The sequence below is a fragment of the Camelus ferus genome, chromosome 12 (genome assembly GCF_009834535.1).
Source record: "Camelus ferus isolate YT-003-E chromosome 12, BCGSAC_Cfer_1.0, whole genome shotgun sequence".
Classification (NCBI taxonomy): Eukaryota; Metazoa; Chordata; class Mammalia; order Artiodactyla; family Camelidae; genus Camelus; species Camelus ferus.
In genome coordinates this window covers 18,068,825-18,084,997 of record NC_045707.1, presented here as the reverse complement: position 1 = coordinate 18,084,997, position 16,173 = coordinate 18,068,825, and the positions used below count along the sequence as shown (strand labels likewise).

The window sequence follows — 16,173 nt, the reverse complement described above, 5'->3', positions numbered from 1 at the left end:
CAAACAAAAAAACTTTCCTGTTAAGATTTATAGCAACAATCAGATAATAATATATTAATAAAATGTGATGTCACAGTATTAAGGTGGCTCAGTAAACAAACACCCATAAAAACACCTTTTCCTTATCAGTTTTATCTCTTTTTTCAGGAGAAATTAAAGTCTTTAAAAAGCCAGAGGGATCCCATTTAGAAGCCCAATTCTTTTTTCAAAGAGGCCTCAGTTTTAGTAAGTTTCTTTGAAAACTGAATAGGCCTCGCTTTTTGTATTGTCTGTACTGCTTAGGTGACAACAATCTGAGATCAGTTTCTAGAGTTACGTCTTTTGCCCATCCGCTTTTCCTGATGTCACCCACCTGCTTCATCAGTTACCACCACATGTCCTAACATTTCATGACCATATGCTGCCTCAAATCTTGGCCAACAACAGAAGCCTTCATTTGAGTTTTCTTGTTGGAAGCTAAGCCTGCCCACCCTCCTGTAACCCCTTCTGATGCCAGTCCCTGGAAATGGTAAAACAGTAGTCCCCTTGCCCAAGTTGTGCTACTTTCCCTCTTGAGGAAATGATGTGACTTCTTTTTCAGTCACCACTAACCCTTCCTTCCTATTCTTCCTTTCTTTATCTTGGCCTGTTCTTTCACCTGCATTCCCTGCATGTGTTACTGAGTTTCCTGTGCAAGAATAGGAACCCATCAGTTCCTTTCCCCATTCTCCTCAAGCGCCAGTCTCTACATGCGGGCCAGTAAGCTCAGGACAAAGAAGAGATTGAAAATCACAAGAGAATTCATGTGAACTTCCCTTAGTACAGTGGGAAGCAATGACCCAAGGCCTCTAACTCATTAAATTCAGTTTGAAATTTCTTTTAGGAAAAATGATATTAGTCTGAATAAATAAAATAACCTCTTTGTTATCTGTATTATTGAAGAAGATGATTCAGTAGGGCCGAAAGTGGAGTATAAGATTCTTTTTTCTTATAAGCTTATGTTTATTCTTATGCAACTGATGCGAGCTCTGGCATTTGGGAACTACCAATATAGGTGTTCCCTAATAGCAACAGCTTCAGGGAGAATTTATTTGGGGCATTGTTTTACATTACATAGTTCCTTATATACAGGTGGTTGACCTTTCTATATTTTAATTTTGGCCGCTATTATAAAATTGGTCTATCTTCTTTGAATACATACCAGCTAACACAAAAGGAAGATGATCCAAAAGTGCTTTAGAGACAAGAGACATCAGCCTGAAGTTTAAAAACAAAGGAGTCCTGTATGGCCAGTTTGTAAAGGGATTTAAAAATGCTTTTCTCTTTAAAAACAAACAGAATAAACAAGGTAGGGGCGGGGGCAGGGGGTTCTTGCTGAGGATGATTAGTAAGTGATTATAAATAAAAAGAATATACTAATCTGTATATCTCCATGATAGTAAAATCTCGTATCAGCCCATAACTCACTGATAGTAAAATCTTTTCTCTTTTCTGAAACTTGTAGCATGCAGTTGTTTGTATATATTGCTTGTCCAAATCAGTGATTCTCCAATTTTTTACTCCACAGTCTCCCCAAAAGTTCCCCTGATACCTCTCCTGATTATAATTTCCCTGCCTACAAGATTTCCTGTTAAGAAACAAAAAGTGATTCTAGTTTCATTTTTGTCTGTCTGTCTCAGAAATAATCAGAGTTTCCAACTGAACTGTGGTTTGTCTAAGTATGGAACTGAGAAGACTGAAAGGAAATGGGAGGCAGAATGAGGAACTACTACAAAAGAGAAGCTAAGGGACATAGTGATGAGACTTGCTGTGGTTACTGAGACTGGTACATCCCTTTACCAGATCTTTACCAGATCTTACTAATCTAACGTCAGGTTTAATTTGGAAAGGACTGACATTCCCTTCAAGTAACTCCTCTTCCTTCTGGGCAACAGGTCTCACCAGCCCAACCCACGCCTAGTACTGGAGGGCGACGTCGGCGCACAGTGGATGAAGATCCAGATGAGCGGCGGCAGCGCTTTCTGGAGCGCAACCGGGCTGCAGCCTCCCGCTGCCGTCAAAAGCGGAAGCTATGGGTGTCCTCCCTTGAGAAGAAGGCAGAGGAACTCACTTCTCAGAACATTCAGCTGAGTGTGAGTGGGGCCTGGGTGATTATTGGGATTGTTGAGTCTGGAAAGTGAGACTGAACTAGGAAAAAGTGGGAGGATAGAATAGAAGATGGTAATTCTTTAAACCAGGGCAGATCTAGAAATGTGCCAGGAAGAATGCAGAAAGAATCTCTTAACAGTATGAGTTGAAATCTCTTCCCTGGGGACTGGAAAGGACACACACCATCTAATCCCAAATAGAATGAGTCAGACTAGAATGAGTCATCCATAGGACCATTTGGATGAAGGGAATTAGATTAAGTGCCCCAGGGTGCTCTTTTAAGTCATCAGTAGAATCTGACGGGGATAGTGGAACACCCAAAGGGAAATGAATTTGCCCCAGATAGTGCAGCTTAATAAAGGAAAGAAAAAGCTACACAAGCACAAATAGAACAGTTATAATCCAGATATTTCCTTGAATATTATTTTCCCTTCTTATGATTTTTTAGATATTTCATTACAAAGGTAATATAGTTACATATGTAACATACATACATATATATATATATGTATAATATATAATACACATACATACACCCACAGAGGTATAGAATAAAAATAAAGCCCCTCTTCAATATGCCTTTCTCAGTCTCATTCTCTTTCGTATAGGTAAGTTTGGTGTGTGCCTATTAGACATGTATGTATTTCTAAATATTTTCTTCATTTATAGTTTTTGTGAGGGAGTCAGGGGGACTGTGTGTCTTTTTTAACATATAAACAGTTATCTCCTGGAGATTTAGTCATATATAGAGAGGATCTACCTCATTTTTTTAAATAGCTGTACAGTAGTAGTGTGGTTATATTATAAGGTGTGGATATTGATAACCTTTCTGATTTTTTGCCAGAACAGCAGTGCTGCAGTATACATTGTATGCACTTGAGTAGACTGCTTTGTTGAATAGATTCCTGAAAGTAGGCTTTCTTAGTCAAAGGACATATATGCAGTATTAATTTTGGTATGATCATATTTATCCTAAATAGGAGTAATTTTTCTATTTTAAATCCCTTAATTGTAAGCAGCTCCTGTCATGGAATTCATGGCTATACTGGGCATGGACTCTCTGAAGCCTTGCTGGATCTTTCCCAGATTTGAGGGAAAAAGTCTAGGCAGCATTCTGTCCTCGCTTTGGAGACAGCCACGGTGGGATTCAAGAGTGGAGCATGAATTTTCTTGATATTCTTTTCTTCCCTCCCTCCTCAGAATGAAGTCACATTACTACGCAATGAGGTGGCTCAGTTGAAACAGCTACTGTTAGCTCATAAAGACTGCCCAGTCACAGCACTACAGAAAAAGACCCAAGGCTATTTAGGTGAGTGGCTCACCACCTAAGCAAGGTCAGTCAGTCAGTAAACTGCATGTAATGAGTGTCTCAACTGCTTATGATTTTATAACCACATTCTGAATGTTCTGGGGGGTCCAGACTGATGAGTGAGTAGCCTTTGTGGAACAACAAGTCCTACCAAAAACTTTTTTTGAGAAGAATGTAGTTATCCTAACTATCTGTTGTAGTTGGAGAAAGGGTAGCAATATTTATTGGGTACCTGCTTTGTGTGAGGCACTCAACCATCTTCCCAGTTCTCTCATGAAATAGATATTACCTCCATTTATACACAAGAAACCTGCACTCAGATTAGTCACTTGAGTGAAGTTACACAGTTGGTGAAGTGACAGAGCCAAGATTCACATTCAGCTCTTCCTTATTCCAAAGCCACTGTCGTGACCTCAAGAGGATATAACAGCAGATAATACCCCAGGGGTTGTTAAGTGCTGAGATTTGGAGGTATATTTTTGTCTTTCTAATGATGGGCTAATGTTGGTTTCAGTTGGTAATCAGAGCACACATAAAATAGTGCTTGAAGGAGCTGGTCACAGAGTCATGCTCAGGATAAGCATAATCCTGAAATTAAAATTACTGAGAATAATTTGCTTATGGACAGTAAAAGCTAATCATTTTCCCTTACAAATTAAATAAATTCTTAGAAATGTTGGCTATCAAATTTTGATATATTGAATTATTTTTCCACTAACTGTCTTTATCATTTCAGAGATGTGTTCCCATAGAAAAAGAGTAACCACATCACCAATTTTAAACATCTCTATTTAAATTTTAATTTTAATGTGTACTTCAGGGTACATTCATTCATTAAGCAGATATTGATTGAGCCTGTTCTGTGCCAGGCACTGTTTTACATGCTGAGGATATAATAGGGAACCAAGTAGATTAGATTAAAGTCCCTGCCCTTGAGGGGCTTATATTTTAGTAGGTGAGACAGACAATAAACGAGATAAATAGGTACAATATATAATATGTTAGATAAGAGTAAATGCTGGGAATTAAAAATAAAACAGGGAAGAGGAATATGAAATGTTGGCAGCAGGGTTGAAATTTTAGATCAGGTGGCTTTTGACTAAAGACCTTAAGGAAGTAAGGGAGTTAGCCAGGCATTAATGTGGGATAAAAGTACAGCAAGCAGGAGGAACAGCAAATGCAGAGACCCAAAGTGGGAGGGTGTCTGGCACATTCTAGGAACACCAAGGAGACTAGTGTGGCTGCACTGGAGAGAATTGGGAGTGGAGAGTATTCAGAGATGAGGTAGGGGAGGTAATGAGAGCATTTTTCTTTAAGCCCTCATCAGTCTTAGTGAGGACCTCAGCTTTTACTCTACACTGGGGACCATTAGAGGGTTTTCAGTGAAATAGTGACATGCAGTCATCTCACTTATTTTGAACAGAATCACTCTGTTAGAGAATGCAGGAATGCACAGGCAAAAGTGGGCAGTCCGTTTAGGAGGGTATCATAAGAGCAAGAGATGATGGAACCTTGGACCAGGATGGTGGTGGTGACAGTGATGAGAAGGGATTTAATTCAGGATATATTTTGAAGTTAGAGTGACAAGGTTTGATGATGGCCGGATGGGGCAGTATATGTGAGAACAAGAAGAATCAAAAATTGCACCAAATTTTTTGGGCTGAGCAATGGCAGGAGTGGAGTTGCCATTGATTGAGATGGGGGTAAGTACAGAAAGGGCATGTATCGGGAGCTCAGATTTGGACAGGCTAAGTTTAAGGAGCCTCTTAAGCTTGTAGGTCAAGCTTAAGAGCTGTCAAGCAGGCAGCTGGTTGTATGGGTCGGCAGTTCAGAGGAAAGTTGAAGGTACCACTTCGGGAGTCAGCAGAACATGGTTAGTTTTTAAAGCCATGAAACTGGATGAAATGTTACTGTCAAAGGAGAGAGCATGGAGTCCCAGGACTGAGCCCTGAGTACTCCAACATTTAGAGGTCAGAGAGATGAGAAGGAACCCACAAGGGCAACTGAGAATGAGCAACCAAGTTGGTGGGAGGAAAACAAACTGAATAGCTGAGTGTGGTGTTCTGTAAGCCAAGATAAGAAAAGCGTTTCAAGTTTAGTGATCAACTATTTCAAATCCTTTTGATGGGCTAAGGAAGACAAGGACTGAGTATGTCATCAGTATGAAGTCTACATACAGTAAGGTTTCTGTTCAGTCTCTACAAGAGCTCTGACAGGTAGTCCATCTTTGAAATTACTTGTCTGTTATAGCAAAGATGTATTTCGTTCCTACCGTGTGGTGTAGACATTGTGGTAGGTACCTAACATAAGACAAACGAGACACTGTTCCTGCCTCTCAGAGACTCCTAGGGTTATTAGGACATACACATGTCAACCTGTGGATAAGGTAAGCACAGATATCCCAGAGAGTCCCTGGACTGGGAGCTTCCTGACGTCAGGGAGCCTGTTTATTCTTTATATACTCCAGTGCTTGGCACATGGGCAATGCTCAGTAAATATCTGATGAATAAGTGAATGTATACTCTGAAAGCACAAGCAGTGAAATAGTTAATTTCCTGACTGTAACAAAGAGGGCCTCACAGAGGAGGTAAGGAGACTCAGGCATTTATCAGGAGCCCAAAAATACAACCAATTATTGGAAGTTTGTCCTTATTCTACACATCTCTGTCTAAATAGCCAGCGAGGCTATCTGATGTTTAATAAAACTCCTTGATTGTTGAGCAACGTGGAGTTACCTTTATATGCAGCTCAGACATTTATGTTTAGTAATAAACTGTTATTGTTACTTTAGGTGAAGTGGCATAGCTCAAAAATAAATGTGTTAAATTATTAATTCCCAGCTAGTTGATAGTCAGGAGGGTCTAACAGACCTCTTTGTAGTTTGTTGTATTAACTGAACCTTGGCCAAGGACTGGTCATTCATAATGACATCATTAGATCGTAGCTTGATATTTACCAGGTTTACCTGTGGTGCAAAGGAACATCAAAAACAATAGAATGATTGTATTGTTGTGAGCATTAATCAGAGAGGACAGCTAAAAAGAGACAAACTATTTTTAATCACCTTTAAAGACATGAATAAGAGGAAGAGTGTTCCAGTAGGGGTAATGAACTGCACAAAGACCTAGAAGCCAGGCAGCATAACTAACATGTCAGGGATTTGCTTTACTGGGATAGATAGGTTAATTTTTTCTTAACTTGCTTCCCTTCTCACAGCTTCCCGTTTCCTAGCCCATGTATGGCATAGAAGCCAAGATTCTGGGAAGCCCTAAAAAGATGGGCTTCATTTTCCTTTGGGCTCTTTTGGAATTACGGCAAAAGGTGGTTCTGCCTGTTTCCCTGTTCTGTTTTCTAACCACTTGCTCTCTGCTTTTTGCCCTCCTTCCTAGCAGAAAGCCCCAAGGAAAGCTCAGAGCCAACGGGTTCTCCAGCCCCTGTGATTCAGCACAGCTCAGCAACAGCCCCTAGCAATGGCCTCAGCGTCCGCTCTGCAGCTGAAGCTGTGGCCACCTCAGTCCTCACTCAGATGGCCAGCCAAAGGACAGAACTGAGCATGCCGATACAGTCGCATGTGATCATGACCCCACAGTCCCAGTCTGCGGGCAGATGATGCCTCCCCTGGTGGAGAGGTCCCCAGCCAGAGCTCGCCCGCCCAAGAGCCAAGAGAGATGTCATCTTATCCTCTCCCATCTGCCTTGGACGTGGCAGTGTGGAGCAGAGGGGGGGGAATCATGTGTTGTGAGTAATGGTCAGATATGGGGCTTTTCTCACATCGTCATGTACGTTGACACCTGTACTAGGAGCCTCCCAGCCCCAGAGCCACATAGATCATCCCCCAAGAGGGAAGTTTCTGATGTACCCACAGCCAAAGGCCTTTCCAGATGGTCCGAACAATCATCCCTGCCCATGCACGTGTACCTGTCTCTTTTAACACTAACCCTTGCACTTCTAAGATTCGGGTTTCTCAGTTCCCTCTCTTCCTATTCAGCCGTGGCTGTCACCTTCTTGATCCTTAACAGCATGCCACTTCCTGCTAGGTAGAGGGAGGCTGGAGTTGATCACCGGCTGACCCATCCCCAGCCACCCCACAGACTCAGGACTTTGTCTCCCAGTAGCTGTTTATCTATCCTTTTTTCCCTTCCTGAATTCTAGTTAAAACATTGACTGATGGAGAATGTAAGATTACCTTTGATTTATGAAGTAGCTATTTCCCAGCTCTTCCGTAAACTTTAGCCTTTCTCCCTACCTGCCACCAAAACAAAAACAAAGAAATGAAACCCCAAAAGTTCTAGTCCTTTTTCATCTATTTCCAGAGCTATCTGGGTACCTTGTTTTGTCTCTTGCAATTTCCCAGTCCAATGGTGGGATCTTTTCCACCTACCACTAAGCCTTGGCAACCTCATCTTGTGGCCTTATTAGATATTGCTTGGTAGTGAAAAGGGAAAGAGCCCAGGATCTGACTGGCTGGTTCCCTCCCACTCCCTGCTCCATCCTCCTCCAGCTATCAGCAGGACCGACAGGAACAGTGTAGTTTAAAGCTCGTTCCATCAGGTTACTGGATTGATTCTTTTATGTTTTACAAGAGTTTACTAGCCAAAGCATACATACTCCTTTTGGTCATCTTTCTGCTCCTGCCTCTCCCTCTTCATCCCTCCGTCTGCATTCCGGCCTCTGTCTCTCTTCTATAATTAGTTCAGATGCAGCCCTCTGGAGACTGTCATGTAGGGGACTCTTGAACTCTCTCACTGCCCCCACCCCCAACCTCACATTTCTGCCTTCTTTTCTTAGCTAGGGTCTTATATTCACAAGAGTCCCTCACCCTCTGGATCTACCTTCTCTCTCTTTTGCCAGGCTCTGAGGCTAGCCACTAGATCTCTGGTTCTGTAGCATTTCTTTAGCTCTTTTCTGCTCTCCGTCCCCTAAATGCAATGCTTCTCCATAGTCCAAGCCCCAGGACTCTAAGGCCTCCTAGCCAAGGTCCTGAGTGGGTTTTCTTGAGTATTATGAGGTAGGATGGGGGGAGCAGGGGAAGGGGAGGTGGAGTACAAATGTCAGCAGAAGAGCCCTGCTTGTTGAATGGGTGGGCCTGTTTGGGAAACTGGTGACTATTGCTCTCAGCCATTCTTACTTTGAAAAGTTGGGTTGCAGAGGGAGAATTTCAACCCTCTTGTCCCTCTTTCTTCCCTGTTAAGACTTCTCATCTTCCTTTGGCTCTGAACTATGCAATTTCTATAAAGCCATAGGAAGCAATCCAAAGCCAGAGGCCTGTGGATAGATAGGTCAGCTTTAATAGCACTTCAGTATGAAACCCTTCCAGTTGTCCCAGAGCCACCTTCTGCCATCTGCCCAAGCCAATGATGTCCTTTTCCGTAGCTCTCCTACCTCCGTCTTGTACATACATACAAAGTAACTGCCAGCTTCCTCTCTTATTTTGTCTTCCAAAATAGAGGAATGAGAAAATGTCCTAAGCTACAAGAGTCCCATCTCCTCAGACTGATAAATTGGTGAGCCAGGCAGAGGACATGTTCTACTGTATTTGTTTTTCATTTCCCCTCCTACTTTTCAGAGCTGGTGCTGAACAAGCCACACCTGGTGAAGAGAAAGGAGAGAAAACATAGTTTTCTCATCCTCCCCTACCCAGGACCCAATAGGAACAGCCCCTGAGGTGACTCAGACTAGCAAATGGCATGGCAGATGGTCAGGATGCAGGTTACCACCTCCAGGGACTCCACTTGCCTTTAAAATGTCACAGCCAGAACTTGTGCTCAGGACTTCTCCTTTAGACGGCTGCTCCCTGGGATTTTCTCCCGCCTTAGTTGTATTTCATTTTTTATTATCTTGATTTCCCACTAGTAGCCTTGCCCTAAAGCTTAACTGAGTTTATGACTCCTAAGGAGCCTTCGTAAGACCCTTGACTGTTTTTCTTCCCCCTTCAGTCAACTGTTTTTCAAGTTAAGAATCAGTTTGTCGCTGCACGCAGGCCCTGCCTCACTGTGTGGCCTTGGAGGAAGTTTGAGTCCTGCCATTGTGTCCCTGTGAGAATTGCTAATTTATGTAGAGGGTCTTAGTTTCTTAGTCCCCATGTCTAATTCTCCTGAGTCCTTATTTCATTTTCATCATTGGGAGGTTAGTATCAGGAACCTAAATGAGGGGCACTGTCTGGAACCTCAGTAGTAAAGCATCAGTGAAGTGAGGAAGGAGCAGGACAGGACCCGTTGGCCCTTGGTCTCACCGAGAAAGCAGATCGGTTGCTTACGCTGAAGCCTCTCCTGTAGTCAAGGGGAATTTCATTTACCTTGTTTTTCAGGCAGCTGTGTGGCCACTCTCCCCTGCTCTTCGTCTTCCAGACTCATCTGGACCAGAACCAAACACCATGGAGGGTGTCACTGAGCCCTTCTTAAGGACCATGGCCTTTCTAGGGGCCTGAGGGAAGACACACTCTGAAAGGGGCTGGGAGTGTGGGTGCCTTGGGACTCTTCTGAGTGAACACAGGACTCAGATCTCCCACTTTACTTCAAGAACACAGCTGCTGGAGACCCAAGGCCATAGAGGAAGGGGCCAGAACCAGGTCTTCTGGTCTGCAGACTTTATGCCCCATTGTCTTAAAAGAAAGCTTGCTTGGAGTTGAAAAGTCTGAGAAAGCCTCCCACACTATTAGGAAGGACTAGAAAGACTAGAACCTCCTTTACTTCATCTTTCCCTATTGGTTGTACATCCCAAATCTGGCTTCCTTTGGCCTCTGCTCCCCTCCTTAGCCCTAAGCCCTAGACCATGTACTCTCAGTGCAGTAAAAGAGGAGATGGCCTAACTGAACCTCATTTTGCTGCCTTCCCTGTGCCTGTTCTGTTGTTCTTGGTTTCTTTCCTGATTCACTGCCCTCCAGCACCACCTATCCTGGTAGACAAGGTGCTCAACCATAACCACGCCCCATCTACAGCCCGAACCACCAAGCACACACCAAAACACCCCTTCTCTGGTTTCTGAGACCCCACTGTTCACCCACACTGAGAGGCTCCTTTTAAGGTGCTAGCCCTAAGACAGCTCTTCCCCACAAAGTTCCTTTTTTGTTCATAACTCCCTTCCCAACCCCAAATCGTTATTTTTCATTAATATTGTACATTGTATACACAGGAAGGAAATGTATTCTTTTTTTTTTAATGTCATAACCAGTCTGTTTAGAATCCAGTCCTGCTAGCTATATATCACATATGCCTTTGTTGATATGCTCTTTCTGCTTTCTTTAGACTTTTTTTTGACAGGGGTGGAGGGAAGAGTAGGACAGGTGAGGATCCTAAGGCAGATTAGAGGACCCCCCATCCTACTTCACCCTCCCACAACCCTAATCATCCCCCTCAGAGTATAGAACTCATTTCTCTGTTTCCGTTTGCACACATGCATGTGCACATGGACATAAATCCCCACCACCCCAGGGTGGTGGCCCAGCAGGAATGAGCAGAAGCGGTTGCTGGCCAACATTCCCACCCTCCATACCAGTTCACTTGTCTCTCTTTGGGGTACAGTTCTTCCCCAGAATGAGAAAAGGCTGGGGAGAGTAGGGCAGCTTAAGGCAGCTTATGTCCTTTGTAGATGCAGGTTTGTATTGTAGCTGGTGTGGGTAATTTTATCTTTTTAATGGGAGCTGGTAGCAGAGAGATCTCTCATCAGCATTAACTACTGGTGAGTGATGTTTTAGCTGTAAGAAATGGCTATGAGCACTAGTTTCATTGACTTTCCCTTAGGGCAGTGGTTCTCAGAAGGTGGTCCAGGACCAGCAGGACCATCATCTGGAAACTTGTTACAAATGCACATTCAGGCCCCACTCCAGACATACTGACTCAGAAACTCTGGGATGGGCTCTGACAAGCACTCAGAGTGATTCTAATGCACACTAAAGTTTGAGAACCATTGCCTTAGGGGCAAGCTGGGAAATTCTTACAGGGTGTCAAAGATATTTTAAGTACCATCCTCTGCCTTAGCACTAACATGTATTTTTCCATTTCCTCTAGTCCCTCCCTCTACTCCCATTAAACATCACTCATCTCAAAATCTAGGTTTGTCTTCCTTTTACTTACCCCTAAAACCTGTCCTGCATGGGTCTGGACAGGAGTTGTCCCATATTCCCTTGCAGACTGGTCACACCATGTTCTTTGTGGCAGGAAGGACCAGCTGTCCTGTTCTCCCACCACCACCCACTACACACACCTTTCAGGCAGGGAGATGAGCCTCCAGCCCCAACAGTGGAGGCTACAGCCTCCTGACATAGTATCTGTTAAAAAGAAAGCTGTGTGTATCTATGGTTATATCTCTGTTCATCTGTGTATCCTTGACATGTAGCAACACCTCTCTATCTCATCAAAGAGCTTGACTCTGGGTCTGGGTTTCCCCAGCCCCTAGTAATGGACTTTGACAGGTGGGAGGATGCAGTGCTACAGGCTGTTTTGTTACAGAACTTTCTCCCTCTCCCCTCCACCCACGTCAGCATGATCCCTGTGAGCAGGCTCTCACAGTCTCCCGGGACGGGGCTGAGGCAGAGGCTTCGCTCTATTCTCCCTGACCGTCCCTCCTCCTTCCCCTTGCCACATAGCAGTTACCCCCTCAGCCATGCCTTCTCCCTCTCTCCCTTGCCCTGACATATATTGTGCCTTATTTATGCTGCAAATATAACATTAAACTATCAAGAGAACCACTGTTCTGTCTGATGCTTTAATACTCTGATCTACAAGCCCCACTGACCATTCTCTCTGGAAACTCATTGGGTTTTCATGTCTGAGATCTTCACTCTCCCATTTCTTAGGACAGAAGGAGCTGGCATTCTTATCCCTCCATTTTAATGCAGGGAAGACACAGCCTTGAGAAGGTGGGTGGTTTATATAAATTACATAACACAGCAGAAGGCTCGGGTCTGTGCACTGCCCTGGGCATCACAGGAGCCCTCACTAGAGGACCTGTGTGCTTTGTGTGGATGGCGGTCAGAGGGTATCTGAAGGCAAGTGGCCTTTTACCTTTCAGTGTTATGTCCCCACCCCCCTCCCAACAATGAAAAACTAGTAAGCCCTATCCTCAAGAAGCTCCCAGCACGTCTGGCGAGTGCACACAGATGTAGACAGGAAGAGAAACACTGCATGGTTCCTGAGTTTTATGGCTATGGGGAGGAGGTGGGTCTGGAAATGAGGGGTGGCGTTTATTTAGAAGCAGGTAAGACAGTTCACAAGAAAAACAGGTAGTTCTCAGGAACCGGGGGGAGGTGTAGGGCATTCACTGCTAACTTCCTGCATCTCTGTATTCCTTGATACCCCCCAGTAGGAGAGAGAGCCAGGCTGAAGAACTTGACCAGGAGCTAGCCAGGGGCCTCTGAGGGCTTTCCAGTAGGAGAGAGGTGATTCAGATGCTGTCTGCGGGTGGTACGTGGTACAACTGACACAAATAGGGAGCTCCTCTAGGGGAGTGGGAAAGGCAGTGGTAGTATTCATTGTGCTGTGGTCAGGATCACATGAGAGGCCAGAAGGTGGTAAAAGAAGTTGCTGAAAGCCAAATACCAAAGCCAAGATTGAGAGGATTTGGAGGTGGGGGTGAGACTGAAGGCAAGAAGAAGAATTAACCCATTCCAACTTCTAACAAAAGGAAAGACCAGTCACCTCCATCCTGGACACAAGCAGCAGCTAGACCAGCCCCTTTCTGAATGCAGCCTCAGCTCAGATCCACTTGTAACTGGTGTTTGGAGAAATAACAGAGAGTAAACATTTATTGTGTGCCTGCTCTGTGCTAGGTGGACTAGAAGTTTTGCATTCAACAAGTCATTTACTGTTCACAAAACCTCTCGGTAACAGGAGTAGTTGCTTCATTTTATTGATGATGAACTGAGGTTTAGTTGAGACACTTGCCCAAGGCACAAGGTGAAGTGCAAGAGCTGGGATTAGCAGTCCTGACCCCAGGGCCACTGTGCAGCCCCGCACCCCAGCCTCACACCCTGCTCCTCCGAGCTCCTGTCAGACAAGGATGGACAAGGACCTCAACGTGGTGCAGGATCCATTTCCTGCAGAAGAACCATCTACATGTGGACTTGATACACTCCCTTTTAAGAAGCGTTGAAGCTACAAGATATAATGACGATGGATGCTGGGTTCTGTGCTTGGGACCATCTGAGACAAAGTTTACAGAAAGGTTCACTGTAACTTCAGCTGCATTGATAGAAATGAGTATCTAGACCGTCCAGATCAAAACCTGCTCTAAGCTGCCTACCCAGAGTATTAGCTGGTTTCCAGATGCCTTGCTTTAAAGAAGGGAGGGATGCTTCCCTTTGAACAAAAAAAGACTCTAGAGTGAGAGAATGAAATCTGTCTTCAAACATGTGAAAGGCATGAAAGAGGAGAGATGTTCTGTGAGAGGAGGGCAAACTGGGACCCCTGGTGGAGGCCACAGGGAGGTGAAAGCCAGCTAGGTGCAAGGATGAATCTGTCTGAAGACCATCTCAGGAGGCGGTAAGTTCCCTGGGACTCGGATGTGCGAGGATAATAGCTGACACTGTGATGGCATTTGCGCTGTGTCGGATCCTGTTCTGAGTTCCCTTCAATGTTGCCATGTATTAGGTGAAGAAACTGCAGTTTAGAGAGCTGAGCATCTTGCCCAAGGCTGACTCACAGGCCCGTTGTGTCGTGGTCCCTCCCCACCACAGGCTAGAGAACCATGTTGGTGAGGGTGCTGAGGGAGAGACTCCAGGATCAGAAGGGAAGCTGCACCAGATGACTTTGAAGGAACGCTTCCTGGGAGGCAGTGATTGATTTTTCCTAAGGTGGGATTCTAGGCACCTGTCCCAGTAAGTCAGAGCGAGAGCCAGGCAGAGGCTGGACTGACTAGAAGGAGGTGGACAAAATGCTAGTCCAGCCCCAGTGTCCTGCCCCTGCCTTTCTGGGACTCTGTGGAGTCAGGACTTCTATCCACCCTACCCTTCAAAGAGCTCTGTTCCAGAAGGAAATGGCCAGGCCTGACAGTGCAGAGCCGTGACCACAGGGTGGCAGCAGCGCCTCGGCAGCCGAGGGCGGCCCTGTCGGCTGAAGGGAGGCAGGCCCTTCGCGGCGCTGATGAACGTGGGGTCTGTCTACAAACATTTGAAGCGGTCTTCACTTTCTGGGGGCTCCAAAACCATTTAGTTTCTTTCTGTAGCTCACTTTTTTATCCACAGGCAAATCTCAGAGCAGTGATTCCATTTTTAACCCTCCAAGAGGCAGGTACGCATGGATGTGAATGGGCTGGTTGGCCCTGACTGCAGCCTCGGAGGGGAGGGCCCGGGTTGGGGCTTCCTGACCAACTCTGACCCTGGCTTTTCCCTTTCCTTCCCAGGACATGATGCCTAGCCTGACAGGACTTTATGCTTTCATTCTACAAGTTAGGAAAGAGAGGAGGTGATCGATTAGAGCTCTCCAACCTGTTGAGGGATTGGGAGAACTTGAAGGCCCTCCAGGGCCTGGCTTTGACAAAGCATCTGCAATTAATGCTTCTTCTTGAGCTCTGGAGACAGGATTTATGCATCTAATAAAGTCTGTAACTCCAGGCTTAGGGGCTGGGACCGGAGGCTGAGAGCAGGAAGTCCCGGGGGTGGGGGCAGGAGGATCTCAGGCGGCTCCTAACGGAGCAGTGCATTTCCACTGCCAGCTCTAGATCCCCCCTCAGGCTGCTGTGGGGGGGTGAGGAATAGGGGAGCAGCAGGTATAAGAGGCGGCTGTGGCCACAGGAAGGCAGCTGGCAGTATGGACTTCACGCGGGCAGCAGTGCTGCTGGTGGTACTGCTGTTAGTAACGGACTGGGGCCACGCTGAAGGACCAGGGGGCCCGGATGAAGGACACCAGATCTTCACGGTAAGTGAGCACTGGCCCCCTCTCCCTTGTCACCATAATGCTTTACCTCAGCCTGAGACTTGTACTCTAGGTTGAGATTCTCCATGGTTGCCAGGGTCACTGGGTCCTCACAGCTGAGTAAATGGCTCTTCAGCCTCCTACAACTTGCCCCTGGAAGCCACACCCTTCCCCTTGTGACCTAAATGCCCAAGGCCTTTGCCCATCTTCCTTCCTGGGTGCCTCCCGTACCACAGGAGGAAGATAGTGGAGCCCGCCCATTGCAGGATGCCCAGATCCCTGGGTCACTCTTGCAGTCCCTGCTCCAGGCCATGCAGAGAACCAGCCGGAGTCCAGCCTTCCTGTTTCAACCTCAAAGGTGAGTCTGAGAGGCCACAGGCAAGGCAAGGACCAAAGGGAGAGGAACGGGAGAGGACTAGGGAAGGCGGGGACTGGAAGGACCTACAGCTGAGGATGGATCTCTCCTAAGGTTTGGCAGAAACACCTGGGGCTTCTGGAGCAACAAACGGCTGAGTCCCCGAGCTGTGGAGGGGCTGAGCTCCCCATTCTGGAGCCTGGCTGCCCCGCAGCGCTTTGGGAAGAAGTAACAAACGTCATCCTTTGATTTTTGCATGCAAGGCCCACACTCAAAAGTGCCCGTGTATCCCCTCAAATAAAACTGTCTGGCTTCTGAATCAGTGTGTGGGTCTGTTGTCTGTATGGGACTTAAAAGGGCTGGGAGGGAGTCCCAAGACAAGAGGCACAGCCCCCTCCACCTCTACCAAACCAAACTCTCCAGGAACACAGGTAATGGATCCCAGAAATCAGTGCACCCAACTTCCTGCCACCAGAAAGGCAAACATGGGGGCCTGTGGGGAACAAAGCTGGGAGACACACCAGGTGAAGTGA

General features: G+C 45.8%; 2 protein-coding genes across 12 annotated transcripts in view; both read left to right on the top strand.

The window, feature by feature from the left end:
• The window catches only part of ATF7 (activating transcription factor 7), an 81,666-nt gene extending 69,547 nt beyond the window's left edge, over positions 1-12,119 (top strand). For 6 of the 11 annotated variants that reach the window (XM_032492963.1, XM_032492967.1, XM_032492962.1 and 3 more), the window contains 3 exons: positions 1,914-2,111; positions 3,328-3,436; positions 6,826-12,119. In XM_032492963.1, coding sequence (XP_032348854.1) covers positions 1,914-2,111; positions 3,328-3,436; positions 6,826-7,046 — 528 coding nt within the window. In that variant the 3' untranslated portion in view covers positions 7,047-12,119. The remainder of the gene's footprint in view (positions 1-1,913; positions 2,112-3,327; positions 3,437-6,825) is intronic. The other 5 variants (XM_032492970.1, XM_032492968.1, XM_032492966.1 and 2 more) reach the window with 3 other exon arrangements.
• A 149-nt stretch (positions 12,120-12,268) lies between these two features.
• On the top strand, positions 12,269-15,959 carry NPFF (neuropeptide FF-amide peptide precursor). Its single transcript, XM_006182425.3, has 3 exons — positions 12,269-15,288; positions 15,522-15,643; positions 15,755-15,959. The coding sequence occupies exons 1-3, from the start codon at positions 15,181-15,183 to the stop codon at positions 15,870-15,872; spliced, it is 348 nt and encodes a 115-aa protein (XP_006182487.1). The 5' UTR covers positions 12,269-15,180; the 3' UTR covers positions 15,873-15,959.
• The last annotated feature ends 214 nt before the right edge of the window (positions 15,960-16,173 follow it).